Source organism: Melopsittacus undulatus, chromosome 9, assembly GCF_012275295.1.
Source record: "Melopsittacus undulatus isolate bMelUnd1 chromosome 9, bMelUnd1.mat.Z, whole genome shotgun sequence".
NCBI classification, from domain to species: Eukaryota; Metazoa; Chordata; class Aves; order Psittaciformes; family Psittaculidae; genus Melopsittacus; species Melopsittacus undulatus.
The window spans coordinates 18,165,497-18,192,090 of NC_047535.1; the positions used below are offsets into that span (position 1 = coordinate 18,165,497).

The 26,594-nt window shown below is 38.7% G+C and overlaps 2 protein-coding genes across 10 annotated transcripts in view; one reads left to right on the forward strand and one right to left on the reverse strand.

The window, feature by feature from the left end:
* Nucleotides 1-325, reverse strand: part of RNF111 (ring finger protein 111) — a 54,892-nt gene extending 54,567 nt beyond the window's left edge. The window contains exon 1 of one of the 2 annotated variants that reach the window (XM_034066345.1): nucleotides 1-325. In XM_034066345.1, the coding sequence (XP_033922236.1) occupies nucleotides 1-77 (77 nt within the window). In that variant the 5' untranslated portion in view covers nucleotides 78-325. The other variant, XM_034066346.1, reaches the window with a different exon arrangement.
* On the forward strand, nucleotides 41-26,274 carry SLTM (SAFB like transcription modulator). 8 transcript variants are annotated; one of them, XM_031046152.2, is made up of 21 exons: nucleotides 41-347; nucleotides 1,087-1,174; nucleotides 9,888-9,961; nucleotides 10,260-10,436; nucleotides 10,902-10,949; nucleotides 11,902-11,929; nucleotides 13,275-13,743; nucleotides 14,305-14,354; nucleotides 16,266-16,384; nucleotides 18,049-18,198; nucleotides 18,287-18,396; nucleotides 18,483-18,643; nucleotides 18,984-19,075; nucleotides 19,298-19,461; nucleotides 20,496-20,670; nucleotides 21,271-21,395; nucleotides 22,485-22,655; nucleotides 23,496-23,810; nucleotides 24,234-24,384; nucleotides 25,117-25,274; nucleotides 25,621-26,274. In XM_031046152.2, exons 1-21 carry the CDS (start codon nucleotides 153-155, stop codon nucleotides 25,727-25,729), a joined length of 3,129 nt encoding a protein of 1,042 aa, XP_030902012.1. In that variant the 5' UTR covers nucleotides 41-152; the 3' UTR covers nucleotides 25,730-26,274. The 8 variants fall into 8 exon arrangements, with proteins under 8 accessions (XP_030902012.1, XP_012983688.1, XP_030902014.1 ...); XM_013128234.3 differs by having other exon boundaries at nucleotides 9,888-9,952; nucleotides 10,260-10,445; nucleotides 24,246-24,384; XM_031046154.2 differs by having other exon boundaries at nucleotides 9,888-9,952; nucleotides 10,260-10,445; nucleotides 13,329-13,743.
* Nucleotides 26,275-26,594: the final 320 nt, after the last annotated feature.

Below are 26,594 nucleotides of genomic sequence, written 5' to 3' on the forward strand. Positions count from 1 at the left end.
CTCTCGCGGGGAGGTCTCGGCTTCAGGTGAGTCGCAGCGCGCCTGCGCTGCGCCTCCAGGTCCGCCGCGGCCTCCATCCGGGTACTCCTCGGCCCGGCCGGGCGGGGGGGAGTTTCATTGTGCGTGCAGCTGCCGCGCTCAGTCGCTCTAAAATGGCCGCCGCCGCCTCGTCTCCCGCCGCTGCGGGGGCTCCCGCGGCACCTGCTGCTCTGGCGTCGGTGGCGTTGCACCCGACCGAGAGCAAGAAGATCACCGACTTGCGGGTAATTGACCTCAAATCGGAACTGAAACGGCGCAACCTGGACATCACTGGGGTGAAGACCGTGCTCATCTCTCGGCTCAAGCAGGTGAGAGGCCGGTGCAGGCCGCGGGGACCGACCCTCCCCTGCTCTGCCTTGTCCTGCACTGCCCTACCCGACCTGCCGAGGGGCCCGGCCCGCCACTGCTGGCTCCCCAGCTCTGGGGGCGGGGCCCTCACCGCCCCGCCGGCTGCCCCCGGTGTGGGGGGCGGACCCTGTCCCTGTGCTGCCTCCGATGTAGTGGTGAGGGTCTGCCGTGACCGAGCAGCCTGGCGGCTCTGCGTGGCCCCAGCAGGGTGGCACGCCCCTCTCAGCCGCCGAGGTAGTGGGCGGTGGCCGGGTAGGGCTCGGTGTCCCAGCTGGTGGAGCTCTCCCCTCGGCCTTGTCCCTGGGCGTCTGAACTCGTTGGGCGGCTGCTGTGGCGAGCCCTGGGGCTGGCTGTTGCTGTAGGGTTTCTGAGCTTCCCTCCCTCTTGTTTTCGTGCTGCCCTTCATGTTATCGTGGATGTCGTACTAGCCTTCTAGTGTTGTGTTTCCAAAGAGAAATGTGCAGATCCTTGATAAGCTGTGCTTTGAACATGCCATTTTAACAGCTTAAACTCTTGCTATTATCATTAGCGTTCCCTCCCTCACTCTAAATGAAAGGTTTAACCCAAAGTGTTATCTAAAATACTTTTTAGGTGGAAAAAAAGTAATTGTTTGTCTCACTGACTTCTTCTGAAATCGAATTGTCTGGAGTCCCACTGAAATCCATTAAAAATTGAATTTTTGTTTTTGGTCTTATTTAGGCTATTGAAGAGGAAGGAGGAGATCCAGATAATATTGAAATAACTGTTTCAGCTGACACGCCCACCAAGAAGCCAACTAAAAGCAAAGGTTATGATCTTTGGATTTATTACATTCTTAACAGGTTTTTTGTGGCATATGTTACCTTAAAGAAGGAGTGTGGAACTGTGGCCTGTAGTTTAGATACAGTTGTGACTTTACTGCTCATGATTTCTGTCATCTGAGACATCTCTTGCATTACTTATCTGGTTTTAGTCATTGTATATAGCCAATATATAGGAATGCCGGGTAGACATAGATAATGGGTAGGTTAAGAAATGTGTTATGAGGTAGCAGCTGTGCTGCCTGCAGATCTTGTGGGCTTGTGCTGTGTGTGCTGAGGTTGTGTAGGTGATCTGTGAGGTTTTTGGAATATGTTGTGTTCACTCCTGAGCATGGAGTGTCACAGGTGCAGAGTGGGTATAAGAACTGCTGTGTGGCTCTGGGAACAGGGATAGGTATCCCTGTTGTCTTCGAGTGTCTGTATAACAGCAGAGGGAGAGCTAAGAGGTTGTTAAGCCATGAGAAGGTGTTGGATGTAGGCTAGTGATGGGTATAAAATAATATGTGATAGGGGCTCACTACCTGAAGGGTCAAGTTCTGGTGCCCTCAACATAAAAAGGACATGGAACTGTTGGAACAAGTCCAGAGGAGGGCCACGAGGATTGTCAGGGGACTGGAGCACCTCCCATATGAAGACAGGCTGAGAAGGTTGGGGCTGTTCAGCCTGGAGAAGAGAAGGCTACATGGAGACCTCATAGCAGCCTTCCAGTATCTGAAGGGGGCCTATAGGGTTGCTAGGGAGGGACTCTTCATTAGGGACTGTAGTGATAGGACAAGGGGTAACAGGTTAAAACTTAAACAGGGGAAGTTTTGGTGGGTTATAAGGAGGAAGTTCTTTACTGTAAGGGTGGTGAGGCACTGGAATGGGTTGCCCAGGGAAGTTGTGAATGCTCCATCCCTGGCAGTGTTCAAGGCCGGGTTGGACAAAGCCTTGAGTGATATGGTTTAGTGTGAGGTGTTCCTGCCCATGGCAGGGGGGCTGGAACTAGATGATCTTATGGTCCTTTCCAGCCCTAGCTATTCTATGATTCTATGACTGTATTTGGGTTAATTAGCATACTTTTTACTGAAGACAGGATTTGTAAATAGGAATTTCCTGAATGGGCTCTGAAGGCTCACTCTGAAATGTCTAAGGAAGAGATTTTAGTTTTCTTGTTGTGAAAAATAATTATTTAGATTCTGTACAGGTTTGTTTGGCAGAGATTGTTGCCTCTGTTTTCTTTTGCATACATATTTATTACAGTATTTAATAATGTTTTCTCAGCTTAAATTCTGTGGGATATTAGTTTGGGTTTTTGTTTCTGTTGCTCTGACAGCATTCATAATAAAGTAATACTGGGAAATGTCTGGTTTGTGCATAGCATTCCTCATGGAAGGTACATGCTAGGAATGTTCGTGTGATATAGACACCTGCTTTGGAAATGATTGATACTATACCAGTCACTTAACTGAGGCTGAGTTTTGTGGTGGAAATGATTATTCATGCTTTTGTCTGGTGCTGTGAATGGGGAAACAAGTAATAAATTCTGTTTAGAAAGTTTGAATAACTTATCTATACTTTTGACATAGTAGAAAAGTAAAAGGGAATAAAACTGTTTCACAATGTGGTTTCATTTTCTTCTGCAATATTACTTTATTCTCTACTCTGGAAAAGTAATTGATGCTTAAGAAAACTACTTGGAAGCTAAATAAGGAAAGGCTTCTACAATTTTTCATGTAGAGATTTAAATGGATACTTGCTCTCCTGTAATGAATGCTTACCTTGTGCTTTTCATCCTCCTGTTCTCCAAACTAGTATCTCCATGTGCATAATGTTCTTGAGCCAGCTTCTTGTTTAATTTTGCTGCTGCAGAGGTTGCTGCTGCCTGAGGCAGGGTTCAGTAACTGTTCCCTGCCACCTCTTCTGTGGAATTTTAAGATGTATGTGTACCATGTACGTTCTTGGTAAACTTCAAAGTAAAATATGACCTTCATGAAGTTCTTATCTGCCCACTTTGCAAGTTCAAAAGTTTTTCCTCATTACTTTTTGGATTATAAAAGTCTTGTGAGCAAATATTGTGCCAAAAATAAGAAGGTTCATGTTGTATTAATCTTCACGTGTTGAACAAGGAAAAACTTTGTAATTTGTCTGGGGAAAATCTTTTTTATCTTAATTGGTTTACTTATAAATGTAAGAAAGAATATATATTCTTTCTTCTTAACTGTTGCTTTTATGTGTTAGCTACAGATTCTGATTTTATCTCCCTTTCTGATGTTTTCTACTGAAATATGTTATGAGTAACCAGAAAGTATGCCTCAAAGCTTGTAAATCTGGCACTTCAAAAAAATCCATTCCCTAATGTGTCGCTAGGAAAGTTTCAAACGCTTGTGGGAGATGTATGCCCATCACTTGAATCCAGTAGGACTGAATTTTCATTTAACTGTCTTGATCCCTTTGTGCTTATACATGTTCTTCATTATGCATAGTTTTGCCTCACTTACTGATTTTGCTGACAGATTGCTCTAGGCCTTCTGCTAGTGCTTTCTTCCTCCCTGCCCCACAGCTTCAGCCTAGTGCTAATAGATCTTTAATTATTTCCTGGTGTCCAGGCACTGCTAGTTCTATAGTATTTTTTCCTGATGCTGCTATACAAAGGAGGGTAGAAATATCATATAGCAATTTATGAAGAAAATATAGCCTCAGAAAAAGCCAGGAAGTAGGAATGATGACTAAACCTCCTCACAGCAGGCAGAGGGTAATAGGAGAGACAGGTGAAGAAGGAGGTTTCCCTTCTAAAAAATTGTGAACTGTGTCAGATGGTATAGATTTTAGACTGAATGTCTTCTGTAGCCAGTTTTACTGCAACTCTTAAGGTCTGTGGAAAAAGTGAGATGTCTAATTCCCTAGCATTGTCTGTTAGAAACACTTGATCTGCAGTGTTGATGCAGGCTGAACTAGAGGGGGAATAGTGTGTGCAGGGGTGTGTGATGCATTTGTTTTCTCTTGTTGATTTTTTGTATGTGTATGGACATATATGGAGAGGAGTAGTGTCGTGGTTTAAACCAAGTCCGCACAGCTTGTTACCTCACTCCCCCCCTTGCTCCCCCAACTCCCGGAGAGTTAGGAAGGAGAATCCAAAGAATGTAGCTCCCATGGGTTGAGATAAGAACAGTTTAATAACTAAGGTATAACACAAATCACTACTGCTACTACTACTACAAATAATAATGATAAAACAAATAACAAGTGAAGAGAATACAACATCTCACCAGCCACCGACCCATAACTCACCCGACCAAGCACCGACTGATACCTCCACCAATCCCCAGGTCCCAGCCGTTCCGGATAACTCTCGGTTACATCCTGGGTATGACGTGCTATGGTATGGAATACCTCTTTGGCTGGCCTGGGTCAGGTGTCCTGTCTCTCCTTCCTAGCAGAGTATGAGGCTCAGAAAGTCCTTGGACAAACCAAATATTTGAGCAGTAACTCAAAACATACATGCTATCACAACATTCCCAGCTCGAAAGTCAAAACACAGCACTGCACCAGCTACCAAGAAGGAGAAAAAAATGACTGCTACTGCTGAACCCAGGACAAGTAGGAATAAGTGGAATTTACTTTCATAGAACAAGATCTTGTAATGGCCTGATAAGTTGATCTGTCAGCTGAGTATATACTGCAGCTTTTTACTGGACTGTGACAAGCTTCTGACAGTGATGATACAAAGCCAACTTCATATGAGATAGGAAAGAAATATCTTTAAAACACTGAATAGAATAATAAGACCTTGACTGAACTGGTTTGAATGTAGAACTTCTTTAAAAAGCAGCTTTCCAGTGTCCCATACAAAGTTCCACAGCATAAGATACTGTATGAAAAAGGAGCCATATTTAGAATGGGTTGTTTACTGACTTGCCCAAAATTGATATAACACAGAGGGAGCCATGTGGATCTTCATCAGGAAAGTAGACTTTGCATCATGGCTTAAAGAATGTTTGCAGAAGGATTCTGTAATCCAACAAGAATCTTGATTGATCCTGTATGCAAAGTTTGTCAAAATACAGCACTTTCCCCAGAAGCTAATTTAATTAAATATTTGGGGTAAAGAAGAACTGCAGAACAGCTGATCAGAAAAGCTATGGAGGTGGGATCAGTTGGTTTTGCCAATTAAAGTTAAAAAGCTTAAAGATGGAATGAATACCAAGTGCTCCAAGTGTTCCAAGTGCCTCAGCTATGCCTTTCCACACTGGAATTTAGTAGCTATGGACAAATTTATCTGTTTGTGAAAAGAGTTTTTGGGAAAAGATGTTCTTTTCAAATCTGAGCATTCTGCTGCTTCTTCTGATAATCCAGAGAAAGTTACTTCTAGTATGAAGTATTTTCCAAATGTTTCCGATGTGACCCTTCCTTTGAACTATTTGCAGTCAAAAATACTGTGGCATATGATACATCTTGACTTAGTGATTGAAAGTTCCTTTTCTGCCAAGTTTCGGAATTAGTGTGAGTGAGGAACAGATTCTAGGCTAATGAATTTTAACCTTAGAGAATTAATGTGAGCAGAGATGTTTATTTGCAGCTTTTCAACTTTCTAAGGCCAGTCAGATAACTATTACTCATGTCTTAAGTACCCCTCTAGTTTCTGACTGAATTTCCGATTTGACAGTGCTGTTAGATCAAATGCTATAACCAACAGGTTTTGACTTCTTTATTAAAACTATTGAGTTACTTAAAAACAAAACTAAGTTGTATACTGTTGGCCTTCAAAAGGTCTTCCTTTCTAAAACCCGTGAGTAAGAGCAGTATCCTGCATATAATGGAGAAGAATTAAATGTTCTTGTTCCTCTATGATACTGTTTAAGAATACAGAAGTATAACAGGATAATTTGCTTTCATTAATATTGTGGCAAATGATACTATTCAAATTGCAGCAGACCTCTTAACTAAATAATGCTATAAAGAGTTTATTCCATTGTAGAGGTTTTCTTTCCCCTTCTTCCTTTTTGCCTCCTGTCCCACGTTTTTGATGAATCTTTGGCATCAGCTACAACAGAAGCCTGTTGGGTCTCCAAAAGAAGTACCAGAAGAAATGCAAACACTGATTCTTCCAAGATTTTATGATAAGTGTGTCAATCTACTTCTGCCAATATCTAGTTTAAGACTTTTCCAGAATACTTCTGTAATTCTGTGTAAGCTTGAATTTCTCATGTAGAAAACCATTAATAGGTAGAGCAAGCTTATGCAACTTTAAGGCCTGTAAATGAGAGAAAAGCTAAACCTGTATAGTTTTAAACCAGCATTTTAAAGATGTTCTACATCTCATAATGAGAATATTTGTTCTCTATTTAAGTAGTGGGTTGCAATTTTATGATATGTAGCCATTGCCAGAAAAGGGAGTAAGCATGGCTTATAAAGGAGTGCCATCATTCCATGCTAAATTAATATCCGTGGTGCTAGGCACCCAGTTTTGTGGTTAGTGCTGCTTACACCACTGGCATTTTCAATAGCCATTGCATGGATAAATCTGTACAGAAATTTTATCATATATTGATAACTGCTTTACCTGTCAGACAACTGCTGTCTGCAGAAGGTCTAGCTGTTCTGACTGTGATCATTAACATACCCTTTAATTCCAGTTACTTTCCCCAAAGTGATAGCAATCTTGCATAAGGTCGCTGAAAGGTGTTTGCTGCAATCTGATTCTAATCCTGTGAAACTGAGACAAGTGTACCTTCAGTAGCCTGCTGTGGATGAGTGTCAGTGTGGAAGAGTTTTGAATATCTGGGACTCTGAAAGTTGTGAATTTTTATGGATGCTGGCTTTTTGGGGTGTTAGCATGCCAAGTTCTGAAAACTATTTGTATCAGAACCTTGAAGTGCTGCTTTTGAGCAGATTGGCTGACCAGATCAGGGTGACCCAAGACACAGAACTGAGGGGGGAAAAACAAATTTCCTACCATTCTGTGGAATGGTGCTGGAAGGTGAAGGTAGTTGTTCAGGTCTCCTTATTTGTACCAAGTACTCTGGTACTTGGAGTAGATGAAACTCGGTGCAAAGAAAGACAGCAAGACTGAAGAAAGGCTAATGAAAACATGTTTTCATGTTTGGCCTAATCTAACAGCAAACAAAATATATGGACAGCTTCATTACTGAAAGGAACAACTTCTTGATGAGTACATGTCAATAAAATGCATTTCTCTAGCTGCTACTGCAGAATAATGGAATTAATTTGAGGTAGATATGTTTTTTACTTTTAATTCCCTAATAAAGTCTAGGTTCTAGTTCACCTGTGAGACTTCCTCAGGCAAAATGACTGAATTTAAATAGTGTTCATGATAGTATATGCCAGATAGTTGCTAAATATGTCTAGCATCTTATGTGTGGTTTTGGCTGTCTCTCTGCTCAGCTAGATATGGGATGCAGGTTTAACAAACTCGAAAACTGGAATGTGAGAGGGGCAAAACAGAAAACACTTGAATGTGTGTAGAAATCCTTGCTGTTTCTCACTGGGTTTTTAATTTACATTGAAGACACATGTTGCTGTACATTCTACCACAGAGTGTTGAAATAGTAATACAAGATTTGGGTTAGTCTTGTTTTCAGACATCAGCTGTGATGCATATCAAAAATTCTTTCCAGTGTAAGCGCATACTTCTTTTTGAGGAAAGGTGGCTTTCCTAAGTATACCTGTGTTGCTGGCTTTCTGCACTTAAGTCTTGCAAATGTATTGCATTACAAATATAAAACAGGAATGTTTTTGTTTGTTTTAAATGAATTAAAATCAGGGACAAGATCTCTTTATGTATTTGGATCTGAATGCTTAGATCTCATGTTTTGCAATCATAGAAATAACTGCTGCCATATGTCTTTTCCTAGGGACTAGTGTGTGTCTAAAACTCAAAACAATATGCTGCATATAGGAGTAGTGTCAGTGTGCCATCTTTCAGTGAAATGAGTAAATCCAATTAGAATCTAAGTAAAACCAAAACAGTAGTCTCTTCTTTCCCTGTAGTTGAGCAGTTCCCAGCTTTGAAATACAGCTTAAGAACTCTGTATGAAAGACTATGAAAAATAGCTGCTGACAAAATTGACTGTTCCAGGTGGTAGAAATCTCCGTCTGTGTCAAACTTTGGCTGATGTTTTGCTTTTCTACTCCTTATGAACATCTATAGGATTGATTTAGCCATTCGTTAGAGGATGACAGGATCGTAGAATCACAGAATGGTTTGGGTTGGAAGTGACCTTGAAGATAGAATCATAGAATAGTTAGGGTTGGAAAGGACCCTAAGATCACCTAGTTCCAACCCCAGTGCCATATGGTCAGGGACACCTTCAAATAGACCAGATAGCTCAAGGCTCTGAGCAACCTGTGCTGGTGTCTCACCACCATCATGGTGAAGAATTTTCCTCGTGTCTAATCTGAATCTCCCCTCTGTCAGTTTAAAGCCATTCCTCCTTCTCCTGCCACCACATGCACATGTAGGAGTCCCTCTCCAGGTTTCTTGTAGGCCCCTTTAGGCACTGGAAGCTGCTCTTGCTTTAAGGTGTCCTCAGAGCCTTCTCCAGGTTGAACAAGCCCAGCTCTCTCAGCCTGTCTTCAGAGCACAGCTGCTCCAACCCTCGCAGCATCTCCATGCCCTCCTCTGGACTCACTCGAGCAGGTCCACATCCCTCTTATATTGGGGGTGCCAGAGCTGAGAATGGGAAAAGATGTGATGTCAAAAAATAAAGCATTAAGTGGTGATCATGACTGCCATCTCATTTGCATCTGAAATTGACATGAGTTTCAGTGAGATGGTAAAGTCATGTCCTAACAACTGCTTTTGTGCCTTGAGTTACTGAAAACCATCACATAGACTAATCTTCGATAGAATGAATCAGAGAGAGAATGCTCTACAAAGGGGGTGTGTGTGGAGATATTTGTATCTAGTGTTCTTTGGCCTTGTTTTTACTTAAGATTAAGGAAATACAATGGGTTTCAAAGGGAACTGTGTCTAGTTCTGATCTCCACAGAGGCATCTTTATTAGAGAAGAGTGCATGTCCTGGAAGAACTGAATTCTTTGATGATACATTCATTGGTACAATAAAGAACATATAGAAAACACAAGTGCTTTACCTGACTCAGTTCTTCTGCTTATAGTTCCCTCTAGTGATGAAAAGCACTGAAAAAGGTGGCTTGGAGGGTCTCATAGTTGCCATACTTGTGGATAGTCAAAGACATAGCTAGATAAAACGTGAACCATCTGATCATACTTGGAACTTGGCTCTACTTTCAGCAGGAGGTTAGGTGGACTAGCTGACCTTCAGAGGACCCTTCTAACCCAAACTGCTCAGTGATGCTAGTTATGCTAGAAGGCAAGGGCTTTCCAATGTCTGAAGTCATAATGTCTCGATAACTCCAGTAATTGTAGAAACACAGTTTGATGTTCTCCTGAATTCCATTATCAATCAAAATAGAAGGATTGGTGTTAAAATCTCTAACTTGGATGTAACTGCTTGTATATGCAGCAGCATTGATTGTTCATACTTGCTCAGCTCACATTTTTTTCTGCTGACCTTAGAAATATTCAATCTGGGAAGGATCATCTTGATAGTGAACAGTTCAGATAAGCTAAGGCCCAACACAATATTCAGTATTGAAATATTTAGTATATTTTCAGTATTGAAAGAAAGTGTTGTATATGAAGTAGCTCTAGTAATTAGTATATCTTGTCATTCCAGGTAAAAAGCATGAAGCTGATGAATTAACTGGTGATGTGTCAGTTGAAGATGATTCTTTTGTCAAGGTAATAAAAGTATGTAATTTTTTCTTTTCTGAGTTTGTTTAAGCTTAATGTTTGGCTTTATTTACCAAAATAAGCTTCCACTTGCTTTGTGCTAATTTATGTGGAAATTTGAAGCTTTGTTTTTACTGTGTTCACAGCTGTTGTGCCTAAGGGTGTGAAGGTGTGTGTTTTTTTTTTTTAAACATGCTATGAATTTTTATTATGGATGTGTTACAGCATTTTGCAGAAACAGTGATTCCACCCATTAATTTCTCAGTATATAAATAACACCCTTGTAATGTCAAATAATTGTTTTTCACACCAAAAGGAAAGTGAATTGGAGACTCAAGATGCAAGTGATCTAGATGGAAATGATGAATTAAAGGACTTTAAAGAATATGTTGAAGATGAGAGCTTGAATTCAAAAGAACTGACATCTGCAGAAAAGAAAATATACAGGGAGCCAGAGCCAGCAGAGACAACAGAAGAGACAGAAAAGGATTCTGTGAGTCAGGTACTTTGTTACATTTTACATGTATTTTTATTCGCAAAATGTACCTTTTCCCAAGTGCATTTGTATTCCTGGGAAGTCAGAACTAGGGGTTTTTTCTTTTAGTTTGTCTTGCCTATCTGTAAAGGATAATTTAGTACTTTTTTTCTTCCTGTTCTCCTTGACTTGTGTTTGAATAGTCCTGAAACAGATGTGGCATGGGTTGACTGATAAAGTACTACGGCAGTCCATGCAGCATTCCTGAGTGGGCTTTTTCCCTGATACTAGTGGTGACATACATAATCTGATCACTGAACTGAAAGATACAAGTAATGAGAACTGCTCATTGATGTTCACCTTACTGAGTGTGATTCCACTTAACTAAAATGTTTTTTGAGTTAAATGAATTTCTTGACTCTCTGAATGTTTTAAGTGTTTTACAAACACTTTGCTGAGCAAGTCCTTTTTATGTTCTCATAGGAAAATGAAGGTCAAGACGTGGAAGATTACACTTTTCCAGCTGTCCGTGTAAGTTCCAAATAATTTCTGTTTTTCATGTCTGTTTAGTTGGAAAAGATCACTGTAGACTGGCTTTTTGTTCCAGCATGCATCCTAGAGTCAAATGATGTAGTACAATACAGGTAAACAGTATAGGAAGCTTTTATTCATATTTTTTATAATGCAGATAATAGTGATTTCTAAATAAGATGTCCTATTTAAGTGCAAATTCCTGTCTACAATTTGGGCATATTTAGTGCATAGACTTAGAAAGGAGTATGTTTCAAACCCTCTTAAAAACACTTCAGAAGGCTATGTCAAATGCTAACGTAGCATATACGCCTAAACTCCTGTTTTAATGTAGAAATCTGCCTTTAGAGAATGGGATGGGGGAGGAAGGATTGGGTTTGCGTGGTGGTGGTGTTAATACATCTGTAACATCTTCAAGTTCAGAAATTCTTTCTAAGTTGCATGGAATTAATGTCTGAAAATGACATCTACAGCATGCCTTGGTCTGCAAGGCTAATGATAAATAAGTAAATACCTTTTAAGATCTTGTTTTCATTTTCATGTACTTAGTGGAGGAAGTCTACCTAGTTTCTGTCTTCTGTCCTAAGATTTTTAAACCTAATGATGGATTGCTTGCATTGAAAATAGTAATTAGACAGCCATTCTGAAGGCTTTAGAAAGATATGGAACAGTTTAGAAATGTCCCATTGAGCTAAGGGGAAGAAAATAGCTGTGTGTTTCAGTTATAAACTGCAAGTGTTGCAGATGCACACCAGTGAAATTTTGTACAAATTTTCAGTGATTTGACAAGGGAGAGCTGCACAGGCTTGGTTTCCAGACCATTTTTTCTTTGGAAACAGTTTGGGGTTCATTAATTCACCTTCAAAGGATAGAAATTCTGTGGAAACTACAAACTGTTCTGCTTAAAGTTTTAAAGTAGGAGCTGTTTAGTCTTGACTTTCTTTTTTTACAGGATGGTGAAGATGAAGAAAATGAGAAAGGTATGTTTAAAGTTTAATAGAGTTCAGAGGTCTTAGTCTGGTAGAGCAGGCAACTTTCTCTTGTAATATTCAATCTCTTTCTTAATACTAGGCTTGTCTCCAGTATTAAGTATCAGTTGTCTCCTTATTAAGCCCAGCACCTGGAATCATTGCAGTCAGTGGGTTTATTTCACTCCTAAGAATTATTTTACTCTTAAAGAGTTGATTACAGTACTTATCAGTTACTGTGGTGGATGTATAATATAGCTGTAATACTATGATTCTTAATGAAAAAAACATAGTATTCAAGGACTCCAATTTTAATCTACGGTAAGTCTTGATGTGAGAGCTTCCAGCTCGCACTGCAGTAACTGATTTTTAATTGAGTGAAATGATAAACCCTTACACTGAGCTTGAGCACCCAATAAATGTATGGACCATCATATCCTTGGCTGTCACTTAGAAATACCAGTTGTATATAGGATGGTAAAACAAGTGTTTGGAAACCTGTGGAGTGGCTACTTTTTGTAAGCTATGTTCATTAGTGAAACTATAGAAGGAATGTAATGCACTTGGGCAAACAGACTTCCCGGACAGAAGTCTTAAGGATTCTGCGTATTGTGGACTACAAAGGACATGGAACACCATCGCGTTACAAAAGATGGGATAAACACATTACTGAAGCTACAGGATAAAACTACAGACTCCATGTTTACGAGGGACCCTATGGCTGAAGTGCCTCTTCTGCACAAATCCAAGAATATGGTTGGAGATGCCTGTGTCGGACTGAGATGGAAAATCTCTCCAGTGGATGAAGACTGAGAACCGTTTGTCTACGAACTCTGGATTAAGGCTCACTCCATGTTCTGCAGCAGCCTTCTGCAGCTAACTTGACTGCCTAACAACTGCTTAGGAATGGAAAAAGCAAAGGAGAACACCAGCATGGAAGACTGGCTGAAATTCTCCAAGACTGTAATTCTTTTGGATTTGGGAAGAAGTCCTAGAACCACGAAGATTCAAAGACAACTTAAACTGTGAGCAATCAAAGCAACTATTTTCTTCTGGAACACTAAATCCTAAACTGGAAAATGGATACTTCTTATGAAGAACGGGTATCTCCAGGATGGAACCATATTACCCCTCCTAATGTTTTGGTATTTGTCTCTAGAAAATGTGTTTTGCCATGGAAGAATAAGTGATCCTGGGTAAAGGATTTATATTTGTGTTAATACACCTTGTGTTTTTTTCTAACCTTCCATCAGTGCTAATAACTGGCTTTGTATTTTCTAGGTCCTATTCTAGCTTATGCATATGAAATTGTTTAAACTTCTGTTTTGCCATATTTATTCCTGTTAAATCCTCTTAGATAAAGCAGGTTCTGGTGATGGTACACAAGAAGTATCTAAACCTCTTCCTTCAGAAGAAAGCCTAGCTGAGGCTGATCACACGGCTCATGAAGAGATGGAAGCTAACACCTCTGTGAAAGAAGCTGAGGATGATAACATATCGGTTACAATCCAGGCTGAAGATGCCATCACTCTGGATTTTGATGGTGATGACCTCCTAGAAACAGGTAAAAATGTGAAAATTACAGATTCTGAAGCAAGTAAGCCCAAGGATGGGCAGGATGCCATTTCACAGAGCCTGGAGAAGGAAAGCAAGGACTATGAGATGACTGAGAACCATAAAGATGGTAAGAAGGAAGACTGCGTGAAGGGTGATCCTGTCAAGAAGGAAGCCAGAGAAAGTTCAAAGAAAGCAGAATCTGGAGACAAAGAAAAGGATACTTTGAAGAAAGGTCCCTCGTCTACTGGGGCCTCTGGTCAAGCAAAGAGGTTTGTTTTTCTATGTCAGTTCTTTACGATACTGAGTACCAGCATTCAATAAGATCACTCTACATTATGGGGGTAGCAGCAAGAATCTTATAATTAGTATCCTATGCTCCTGCCTATAGATTTTTTTGACCGCCATAAGTTACTTTTTAAAATTCAAGATCTTCGTATAGACACTATGTCCTTCTGATTGCATTGTCGCATTGTCAGCATTTATTTGGTTTTTTCAAATTGACGATTTTTTAAATGTCCTTGTGATGATGGTAATGAACAGCTATCAGTTCTAAGAACACAAAATGAAGTCAAGTCCCCGTCCTGAAATCTGGAGAAGATTGCCATATATCCACTGAATAGAGTTGTCAGAAAATCTAGATCTTCAGGCATCTTGGGGAAAATCAGTGCAAGAATCCATAAGGGAATCATTTGTTCCAATATACAGTCTAGCCCTTTTTTATTTTTATTTTTTGCAGTGCTAACTTGTCTACTAGTATTAGTAGTGTAAATGCAACACTTACCACATGCTGTATTTTCAATTTTCTTCTGATTTTTAATTTGCTTCTCTAGCTCTACTAAGGAATCTAAAGAAAGCAAGACAACATCAAAGGATGATAAAGGTAACTATTACAAATCAGGGTAGTATTGTCCAGAACTAAATGCTTCCCCATTTGAGAAACTGCTTGCCACGTGCTAGAACAGCTTACATGACTGAACTCGTACATCTGTATTAAATTATGCTAGAGTTACAGTAGACACTAGTTATATGTTCATGTCTATGTTTTGGTTTGTTTTTTTTCCCCTGTGTCAGATTCCTCATAAGGTCAAAAATACTTAAAGACTCCATGAAAATACATTCTCTTATTTCAAAATACTTTTGGGAGCAAATTGCACTTAACATTTCACAAGTCTTTGTTTTGATGAGAAAGTGTAATTTTCAGAGAAGCCTGCTGTACTTTACATACTACGGTTTGGGTTGATGTTATATGGAAGATCAGCAAATAATTATTGCAAGTAATTAAACATAATGCCAAATTTTTTTTGGTCTTGTTTTTAGTTCTAGCTCATTTTAAAATAAAGTGTACTTTTAACCAAGTATAACAGCTCTTCTGGTTGTACAGTGCATTAAACCTGGACCTATTTGTCTGTGTTGGAATTTCTATCCATTTACTGTAAAACCCTCTATTATGATTACAAACTCGTATTTGAGTGGAGCTCAAGAGCATGTTAATGTCACCAGTTACACCAATGCTTCATACTTGAGCAAGTGCATTTGTATAATCTCATGAGTCTCCTTGTTTTGCCTACAAGCTCTCTGCCAAAAACCTTTGTCAAAAAATCTCTCATACCACTAATGGATGAATGGAATTTTATCTGATAAATTAATTTCTGAGGAAAAATTTTTGTGATAGAGATAATTCAGTCTTCTGTAGATGCATGTCTTTTCATGGTAGTTATACGCTTACAAGGAAATTAAATGAAGATACTGCAGATGTGTTTTCATATATAACTGTAATTGGAGCTATTGTAACGCTGTCTTAAAATACATAGCCAAAGCCAGCCGTGGCTCTTTAATGATATTTTATGACATTCTAAGTGTGTCACAATTTATCAAGATATCCTATCTTGATGAAAGCTGATAACTGAAATTTATTGCTTTCATGCACTGAAGAAGGAAAGTTATTATTTTCTTCGAGGTGGTTAAATTACCTTTTAAAACTCTGCATACCACCAAATTTTCCGACTGTTTAGCTTAAGATCCAGTCCTGGTCTTGCCTGTATGACTGGCTACAATTTAACATACTCAAAAGCAGTTCATACATTTGGCAGCAAACAACAAGCTGTACTAAACAGTGTAAGGCTAAAAGATTTGGGAATAAGATTACATGAATCTCTTGCTCCCAGTTCTATATTGTTGCAAAAATGATTGCTATCTGTGGGGAACACATAAGGTTTTTCTATTTTTTCTTTAGAATTTTCCTTAGTTTCCAGGAATCACTTCAGTGGGTTGCATCAAGTTCTACATCCAGCAGCATTTTTAAAAAGCCATTCTGGATGGAAGGCATATACTTCAAGAAGTTAGGGAATTGGCCACATTATTCTGGAGGCTCAGTCTCCTCAACTTACCTTTCTGCTATCTTTTGGTAATGAGAGTTACTGTTAACACATACTTATGAAGGACAGATGGGTGATCTTGGGTAAAAGTTATTGATAAGTTTCAGAAGTTGATACTGAATGTACATACCCAGATGAGGGGTAAAGCATGCTTTTAACAAAGAACTGTATGATTTTTCTAGCTGTGTCGTTTGGATGTGTATTAGCCAAGCTGTTGGTTCCAGTGCATGAGTAGATGAATGAAATCTTACTGAATATATTTTTTTTCATATAGAAGTCTTTTCAAGAAAGGTAGCCAGATAAACAGTTACTTAAAGGTAACAGGCTCAACTTCTCTTTTCAGCAACAGTTTAGTTCAATATTCATGGTACCTTTGTCACCTTAATTTTTTGGCTGTTTTGTAAAACTTGTTTCAGGAAGTGCAAGCAGTATTAGTGGTAGCAGTGGAAGTTCAACTAGAAACCTCTGGGTTAGCGGACTGTCTTCCAACACAAAAGCTGCTGACTTGAAAAATCTCTTTGGCAAATATGGCAAGGTATTTCGTGGGGTGTGATACCATGTGTTTTGTGTTTCTCTTCCCCCTCCTCTATTCAGTTACAAAAATTGAGTAATACTTTATTTAAATAAAAGCCTGAATTGAAATGTTCAATCAGTATAAGCTAAAACCCCCTATATTTTCAGCATCTAAAATAAAGAGTGCACACTTTGTGGGAAGAACCATGTTAATTTTGTAAGAAATTATTCTTCCCATAGAGGTAAAACCCATAAATTATTCTTCACATAAAAATAATAAAAAATAATTTATTAATAATAAAAAATATTCTTCCCATAGAGGCAAAAGAAATGTCACAAATGTGACTGGGCAGGACTGGCTTAAATTGTTATTTTATTAATTAAATAATGATGGCTATGTTCTTTTGTAGCAACTGTGTTTAACCATGAGAGGAAGGTAATGTGCTAACTGGGAAAACTGTAATGTGAACAGTTTCTATAGAACCTGCTGCTTTGTGACACTGTTTTTAAAAAGTTTTCTGAGGGCCTGTGAATAGGAAAAATAGGTAAAAAGTTAGAGTCAATGGCTGTTCATTTAAGGGACTCTTGTAATGACTTAAAGAATTTTTTACAGGCTGCTTAAACTAAGTCTGTTTTCCTGGATTTTAGATTCAATTGAACATACAAATTCCATAGAACAATGCAGAACCCATACAAGCTAAGCAGTCTTCTTGAAAACAGTTCTTATTGCAGTTCTCATTTTCTCAAAAGGAGCTGCTGCTAACTGCAAATTCACAGTGTTTGTATAAGCCTTTGCAATTATGACATTATTGTACCTTGGGCACTAACTAGAACCTTAACACTGTGAATATCACATACGTGTGCTGATTATTGGATGTCTAATTTTTCTAATGAATTTAGTAGGTGATTTTATTTAATGCCTTCACAAGTGCTGAAACCCAGGAGTATGTTTTGTTAAAACTTTCCGTTCTTTAGCTGGTTTTGCTGTAAAGATGCTTGTTACCTGTATTTACTTAGCTTCCCAGTTTTAAATTTACTGGGAAATATATAATGTCTAAATGACTGTACTGTTGCAGGCTGCTAGAAAGACAAAATTGTTGCATTAGAGCATGACTACATCAAGATAACTGGCTCCAGTAATTACAGAAATTCTAGCAAGGAACATAATGCTTTCTCAAGAGGCAGGTGTCAAAAAGTTGGTTGCTAAAATTGCTTGATGCATTTGATAGATGCCTTTGAAGAATTGTCCCCCTTATTGAGTTACTACATTATACAACTTACACCTTCCTGCCACTATTTGGCAGCTTTTGGGGGGATTAATCTGTCAGACATGAACTGTCAAATTCAGATCAGTGGTGTTTCTGTGAATGAATTCTTGACAGTAGCTTTCAAAAGAAGCATTTAGGTAATGTTCGTGAGGTTGTGACTTCCCAAAATGGGATGTAAGCATTAATATGCCTTGATGTGAAAGTTGGGATAAAGTTCTCAAAGTTTCAATTTCCTGTGGAATTACATGCCTTTGGAAACTTGGGAGTGTCAGTCTTTCCAGTGGGATGGGGTTTTTTGTTGTTGCTGGGTGGTTTTGCTTTGTTTTTTTACATACTAGGGTAAAAATATTATTGGAATACTGTCACTTCCTTACTAGAAATGTCTCTCTCAAAACCTAAATTTTACCTGTTTATATAGGTACTTGGTGCAAAGGTGGTCACAAATGCACGAAGCCCAGGGGCAAAATGTTATGGCATAGTAACAATGTCCTCTAGTACAGAAGTGGCTAGATGTATTGCACACCTTCATCGAACAGAGCTGCATGGACAACAAATTTCTGTTGAGAAAGTAGGTTATTGAGATGAAAACTTCCCAAAATAGACTATGTTATGCAAGAATCTGTATTAACCTATTTGCTTTTGGGGAAAAAACATAGGTGAAAGGGGATCCCTCCAAAAAGGAGCTGAAAAAAGAAAATGATGATAAATCTGGTTCTGGTAGGAGCATGGGAGATAAGAAGACTGCCTCAAGTGATAAAGCCAGCAAGTAAGAAATTGCATGTGTCTTCTGAAGTTGTGAAAATCCTATAAGTTGAATTTTCCTCATTGCATTTGTGTTTCCTTCCTAATAAGAACTCCATCAACCAAAAAAGAAGAAAAGAAATCTGAGAAATCTGAAAAAAAAGAAAGTAAAGAAGCCAAGAAAACAGAAGGTAAAGATGAGAAGAGTGATAATGGAGCGAGTGGTCCCAGTCAAGAATCCACTAAAAAAAATGAAGAAAAGAAAAGAATAAGTATGCAATATAGCCATGTTTTTGTCCTGTTGTATCTGTATGTCTGACTTGTTTTGTGGGCATGTTCTTGCTCTTATTCAAAACCAGACAATTAAACACTTGTTCTTTTTTTAGATTCAGTAACATAATTACTTTGGAGCTGATGTAAAAGCTTCCAGATTTTATGTTGCTACTTAATTACAGCCATGTGTTGGTATGCTCTTTCTGTCAGTAACATTTCCGTTCAGGGATTCAGACATTTCATTAGGGAAAAGCTGTAATAGATGAATAGGGATGTATGTGTGTGTTAAACCCTTCTTTTTCTTTTCTTTTTCTTCTTTTCTTCTCCCCCTTTCACCAGGTGGTAAAAGCCCAGGTCAAGTTGTAGTTTTAGACCAAATGAAAGGAGACCAAGGCCACACTAGGACAGTTAGAAGGGGAAGGTTTGATAAAGTAAGTATCTATAGATTTGATGCAATGCTTATCTGATTTGATACTCCCTTACAGTTGATATTTTCACTGAGAAGTGGAGAACTACCACAAACTGTTAAGCTTAGATAGAAGCTTTGTATGCTTTGGGATAGCTAAGTAGTTAATAATACTTGAACATAGCATCCAGAAATCTCCCTAAATGAATGAGACTTCTGAAATAACCATTGTAATCTCTATCTATAGCCACAGATATTGAGGAACAAAGAGCGTATTATTCAAGATAAAGTGAAATTCAGGGAATACAGGGGTAGAAAGGATATCTTGCCTTTTGAAAAGATGAAGGAACAGAGATTGCGAGAACACATGGTTCGATTGGAAAGAATACGACGAGCTGTTGAACTCCGAAGGTAGTAATTCATCTTTTTGCTAAAGGCTATTTTCTACATTAATTGATCAGATACTATATTTAGAAACCCACTCAAAATGCATTCTGTCAAGCCTTTTGCTCAGATGCTAAAAGTCTGGGACTCTGCCTGTCAGTACTTTTATATAAATTAATGGACTCCGGAATTTTTGTTTAATCTGTTAATAGCCATAAATGTAAACACACAGCTTAGTGCTGCTTATGGGGGGGTATATCTTGTGTTACTGCATGCCAGTTTTCTATTTGAAAATATGAGAAGTTGACTAGGAGATGTGGACAGAGATAGTATTTGGGGGTGTCTGTTTTTAAACAGAACTGTTGTATATCTTAATGGCAAATGGAGCATAATAATCTTGTCCCTTTAAGTAAAAGGACTAAACAGCTATACCATTCTATTCTGCTCTTTTCATCTGTCCAAAAGCTTGCAAAGGATATTTAAATGACTTCTGTTAGCTGGATTTCCCTAAACAAAGGAATTTGTAGCAACCATAAAGATTAATGAGAAAATGCCTTTCCGGATTCTTGTAAGGTACGAGAGGAGTTTGGAAGATGAAAGCAAAATGAAGCTTTGACAAGTTTACCTAACCTGTGCAAGTCAGAGTGGTCATGTAGTCTGTCTTGGTTTTGGACAGAAAACAAGTAAATTTTTTGTTAGCTTAAAGAGGACAAGAGCTAAAATAGCATTTATTTTTAAGATCCAAATCCTATTCTTCACTAAGCTGTTGTTATTGTTTGCCAAATGACAGCATAAAAATATGAATCCAGCATGGAATACATCAAGAATGATGATAAAGCTTTTCCTAGATCTGCTGTTTGCTTGAATGGTTTTATAGAATATGCTAAAACCAGTCCGGCTACTTGGGGCTAAAAGGAGTACACTTCTTACTCTGGGACTTCTGTCAAGACCTTACTCTGAAATAGTTTTTTTCAGTGTCTGTACCTCAAGTGATGTTAGTTTTGGATAAGAAATTTATGTCAGTTTCTGCCACATCTTTCTCTTTTTCTCCGTTTTTTTAGGCGAAGAGAAATTGCGGAGAGGGAGCGTCGTGAGAGAGAACGCATACGAATAATGCACGAACGAGAAGAGTGCTTACAGAGAGAAAGGGAACGATTAGAAATTGAAAGGCAAAAGCTAGAGAGGGAAAGGATGGAACGGGAGCGGTTGGAAAGAGAGCGTGTCCGTATTGAGCAGGTGTGCGTATTTCTGTTTTGTTTTGCGGTGCAGTATCAGTTTGGAGTATAACCCAGGTGGCACTTGCAGTGAATTTTGATCCTCACCTTTTCACCCAGCCCAGAAAAGAACCAACCAAACACTTCAAAATCCAAAGTGTACAACAGCAGTAATCTTTATCTTTTCTGCTTGATTTGTAATTTGATAGCAAATACTCGTTACTGATTTATGCAGAGGCTATACATGTCTGTCTCTAAAAACAAACTACGTCAGAGCGTATTGTCCTACAGGCCTTCCATAATTTTACTAGATGTTTCCTAGAGGATGTCAGTGGCAACTTGATGAATGTGTTCCTGACCAACAAATACAGTAGCAGGGCAGGAACTTACCTGGAGATATTTCAAATAGCCAATAGCTTCTCCAGATCTATTGTCTACTTTTTTTGGAAATATATTCCATATGCTCTTTAATCTTAGATGCTATCCAAGGATTCATTGTATTAGATAGCCTTTGATAGAGAATTATCAACTATTAATCCCATATACTTGCTAACTGTTAACAGGTATCTCTAATAAAGGGTTATTGTTTGTTGTGTTTATTGACCCTTCGCTCTCATGGTAGGAACGTCGAAAAGAAGCGGAGCGTATTGCACGTGAAAGGGAGGAACTTCGTCGACAACAGCAGCAACTTCGTTATGAACAAGAGAAGAGAAATTCTTTGAAACGACCACGTGATGTAGATCACAGGTAATCTAATTCTCAAACCATGGTTTGACAGCATTTAGTAAATGAAACAGATAGCAGCCTTGTGTCAGACTTGAAAATGCATTTGTACCTAAAACAAGTCTTCACAGAAAAGCTGTCTTTCAGGTATTTGGTTTTGACATCAGTTTATGCTAAGCATGAAACATACCTTATGTATAGGAGAGAGGTTTGAAATAAGGGAAGCATCCTGTGAATTAATTATTACTGTACAAAAAGAGTGTAACACAATTCAGTACATTTGCTGAGAAAAGCTGAGATTGGCTGAAATTCCTAGTTTCTGCTTTAAGAATTCGTATTTCTGGAAAGTGGATGCTTCAGGAAGTCAATGTGATGGCTTTTGTTTTTACTGAAGCTGATGACATCTGTTATTTGCCATTTGAGCCACATGAATGAACTGGTTTTGATCTTTACTTGGCTATAAAAATAGGGCTGAGACCTCAGCCATAAAATTGACATATCGAGGTACAGTGGAAGGTAAATGTAAGTTGTCACGGTAGATACAGTAACAGAATATTAATACTTGTTCACTAGAGGAATAAATACAGCCACTGATAATACATATAACATCTCACATTCTTAGAGTAGTTGAATGTTTTTAGTAAGCAAGGCTGTGATGTTTCCTACACTGCTCTTTCCTAAGAAAGCTGTTCTGATTTGTGGGTGTTCATTGTTTGGTTTGGGTTTCGGGTTTGGTTTGGTTTGTTTTTTTTTCCTAGAGGACTTCTTTTCTTCTTCCCTTGGAAGGCTGGTTTTTGCTACATAGTTTTTCTTGGGGTTTTGGTTTGTTTGTTGGTTCATCTTGAACTGCCCAACACTGTGCTATTGCTTAGATTTTATTGCATATTTTACTAATATTTTTGTCTCTTTAATTTGCACTTTAAACAGGAGGGCTTGGGGTTTTTTTCTTTAAATGATTTCATCCACTATTTAAAGAGTTCACTTCTGTTAGTAGCTTTCCAAAGGTCAAATGCACGTCTTTAAAACAGACAGCTGATTTGTAACAATTTTCTGTGTATTAGGCCTTGATTTGGATCCATGCAACTGATGAGAATTCATTTGTTTTGTTTAAAGGAGAGATGATCCTTACTGGAATGAGAATAAGAAGATGGCTCTTGATACAGATGCACGGTTTAGTCATAGTTCAGATTACAGTCGCCAGCAGAACAGGTTTAATGATTTTGATCACAGAGAACGGGGACGATACCCAGAAGGTTCTTCTGTTCCATCATCATCTTTTGATAGGTAAGTTTAGATAACAGGGCAAGTATTTACCTGCCCACATCTCTTTGCATTTCACTCATAACTGTTCAAAATTTCAAACAATGCTAAAGGCTTTATAGAGTTCTGATGTAATAGAATTGCAGCAGTGTCCCAAAATTTCTTGTGTCTTCAGGGTTGGCAATTTATACCATGGAATCTAGTTTGATTTTCTCTGAAGACTTCAAGTTAATTGCCTGGTGGTCTCTTCTGGGTGACATTTCAAAATAGTTGTTGTGATCATTCCTCTTTCACATCTAAAATCACTTATGATTTTCACAGTGGATTAGATCTGTCCTGTGTGCTTACTTACCTGCTTAAAAAGCAAGGCTAGAAGCAACTTATTTAATCAGAGTTGAGTATTTCTTGCACAAGTCACATTCACAAGTATCCATGCAGTAAATTTACTGTGCAGTAAATGCTGGTTCCAGTTCCAATTTTGTTTCCATAATTGTAGCTTCCGGACTTTTACTTTTGTGCTGCAGCAAACTAGAACTATATTTTCTAGGTGACTCAAAATCTAGCATTCCCTCTGCTTCATACAAGGCAAAAAGAAAGCTCTACAATTGCTTAAATTATACTGACTCAAAAGTGAACTTGTAAATGCATAAAGAAATGTTAAACTGGCTGTAAGAACTTGAGCTGAAAATCACAACTGTAGAAATAAATACAATTCAGGTGCAAAGGATCGTTGAGATACATGTCACATATATAGTAGTGAACATGTAATATATATTTTTGTAAGTTCACATTGTGCTTCCATGTGCAGAGAAGTGGGAAAATGGGAGACAAGCACATGACTTTTTTTCTACCTTAACAACTTAGGCGAGAACGTTTTGTAAATCAAGGTGAAGCAAAAAAGACTCGTCCAACAGCACGAAGAGAAGAGCCAGGGTTTGAGAGATATCCCAAGAACTTCAGTGAGTCCAGAAGAAATGAACCACCACAACCAAGAAGTGAACTTCGAGACACAGACAGACGAGAAGTGCGAGGAGACAGAGATGAAAGAAGAACAGTGATAATTCATGACAGACCTGAGATACCACATGGTCGACATCCAAGGGAGACTGGTTCAAATCCACCTAGGCAAACAAATTGGAAGAGTGAGGGAAGCATAAGCACAGACAAGCGGGACGGCAGGTAAATATGCTGGCTAACCAACGAACTAATGAACGTGCTGATTCTTAGAGTTTACCCATAGTAGCAATTCCTCAAGAATCACTGTGTAAAGAGAGAACAGACCCCTCCCTAAAGAATGGCAAAGTCACTTTCAAAATGCATTAGAAACGATGGTGTGTATGTTGTCACATACACTAAACCTTATCTGTAAACTTCATGCTGACTCCCAGCCGCCTGTTCTTAACAGTGTGTAGCAACATAAAGTAAGGAGGTTTTTCTGCAAGAATGCAGATGTAAAGCTTTAATTCAGCTACATAGATCTAAAAGAAGGAAGCTAACTGCAAGCTGCTAGGAACCTGAAAAACAAAAAGGAATCCTTGAAGTCTGAATGTGCTGTGATTTGGTACCAGTTCTATTATACTGAAACCAAAATTTTGATAAAAGCAATTTTTACAGAAGCGAGAGGTCGGATCGATCGGGAAGAGAAGTGTCTGGACACGTGAGAGGTGCACCTCCTGGTAGCCGTAGCAGTGCTTCTGGGTATGGAAGCAGAGAAGGAGAACGAGGTGTGATGGGAGAGAGAGGTGGAGGACAAGTGAGTCATCTTCTTGTGTTTGTGTGCATGAGTGAGACAGGAAAATGCAACATCACACTGGAAAATGACCATGTAGCTTCACAGAAAAGGCCACCAAGTGTTCTGGCTATTTGAAAGTTAGTTTATTTTAAAAGTTTTTTTTTTGGTGCGTTTAATAAGCCAAGAAATTGCAGAAAACATCCCCAATTCTTTATGTCTAGCACCTTTCAGGTAGATCAGAACACCTCCCAAATGAGTTGCTGATCAGGCTTTTAAGAATTTGTTGTCATGTGTTTTCCAGGTCTCAACCTTACGTTGCCTGCTACTTCAGTGCAGTTTGTTTTAACCTTCATTGTGGTACTGAGAGAAAAACCTTCTGTAGGACTTGTCTTTAAAGCCTACAAACCGAATCAGTCCATGCCACTAGATCTTGAAGCATTTAAAAAGAATAGTCTTTCTCTAGCTATATGGAACATAGTGATTATAGATCAGGGCAGAACTGGGAGTAAAGTATGAGTTCACGGAACTTTACTCCCTGGATACTCAAACATCCATTGCAAATTAGGTGTTTGTTACTTTTAACAGGACTCTTGTAAGTGTGGGTTAGCCGCCTGTGGACTGAAATCTTAAAAGATGCTTGAGTTCTGTATATTGTAAGTTTATAGCATGAGTTTAGCTGTCTTGAAAAGCTTGTTTCCTGTTGATAATGAAGTACACCTTTAATCCTGAAAATGACTACCACTTTCATCCTAGCACTATAATGAGGACAGACATGGTGTCGAGCGCCATAGTCGTGAAACTGGACCAAGGAAAGAATGGCATGGACCTAGTTCTCAAGGAAGTGGGTATCATGACACAAGGAGAATGGGAGATGGCCGTGGAGGAGGTGGCATGATGTCTCCACATACAAGGTACAAAAAGTATTCCTTCCTCTCGGTTCCCTAGTGAGCTCTCAAAGCTTGGGTTGTGCTTAGGAAGTATAATGGTCTCAGTGCAAGCAGCATTACTTTCTGTGAATGGGTTGTTGCTGCACAGCACACAAACCCATCTTTCCCATGCCAGCACATGATTCCACAACTGTTGTACTGCTGGTGGCAGTACTATGCACCTGCACAGAAACAAATGACAACTTAAGTCTCTTTTGAGACTTACAGTGTAACAGTGGGGTGATATGAGACATAACAGTGTTCTTACTTGTACATCAAGAGTTTGGATACTTAACATAACTAAACACCTTTTTAAAACCTTTGTTTCCAGTAATTCTTCACCAATTAATAGAGTTGTACAGATCACAGGCAATTCCATGCAGAGGGTAAGTGGCTCAGGATTTAAACCATTTAAAGGTGGACCTCCACGAAGATTCTAAGATCTACAGCTGCTTGGTTTCAAGATAACTTATTGAAATCTCTTGTAAACTTTCTCTGATTAAAACACAGGAAATCTTGTCTGGAAGTCCTGATTAAATTTTTTTAATTTAACACGATTACTTTCCTCTCAATTTTGGAGGCATTTTAATAGTTACGTTGTAATTTTGGATAGTTTTTGTGTATCTTTGATAAGCAGTTTCCCTGAGGCACTAGAGCTGTGTAAAAACCAAATTGGAACCAAAATATTTGTTAATCCTGTATAAAAGAATAGTTTGTAGCCATGTGCTAGTAGTTTGATTTACCAACATTAGCTCTGTGGTGTCATGCTTTAAAGTTAGCTACTTTTCACAACATACACAACTATAACCTCCATTTCGAAGGTTGTCCAGGCTATTCTCTCTGCTTTCTAATTTGTAGAGAACTTAAGATTGTTCTTTCATTACTGGGTATTATGTAACCTATTTTTGCAGAAGGTACTGTTACATCGAGTGCATTATGTGTATTCTTGCAAATGTATTCTTTTGAAATAAACCTTCATATTCTGTATAGCTTCTAGTAAGTCTTTGCAGCAGTCTTTGGGGAAGGAAGACAGAATTAAACAGACACGTTGTCATAGGAAATCAAAACACAGGTGCCATTAGCCTCCAACTAAAAAAACTACTTTGTCTCCTTCACTATGATTGAATTGAAAATCTAGAAGCACATTTGATAGCACAAGAAAAATTACAAAAAAAACCATAGGAATAGTCATGGGAGGCCTAAAGAAATAATTTTACAGTATGTTCTTCAGCAGAGCTCCAGCAGAACATTGATACAGCTGTGTTTTACACAAGACTACCACAAATGAACTTTGCTTATAGTGCT

What these genes read in the sequence shown, in the direction of transcription:
- SLTM (XM_031046150.2), top strand. Translation starts at nt 153, where the DNA reads ATGGCCGCCGCCGCCTCGTCTCCCGCCGCTGCGGGGGCTCCCGCGGCA. An exon ending in TGAAGAAAAGAAAAGAATAA is followed by an intron (nt 18,644 to 18,983) that starts GTATGCAATATA and finishes CCCTTTCACCAG; the next exon opens with GTGGTAAAAGCCCAGGTCAA. An exon ending in CCATCATCATCTTTTGATAG is followed by an intron (nt 22,656 to 23,495) that starts GTAAGTTTAGAT and finishes TTAACAACTTAG; the next exon opens with GCGAGAACGTTTTGTAAATC.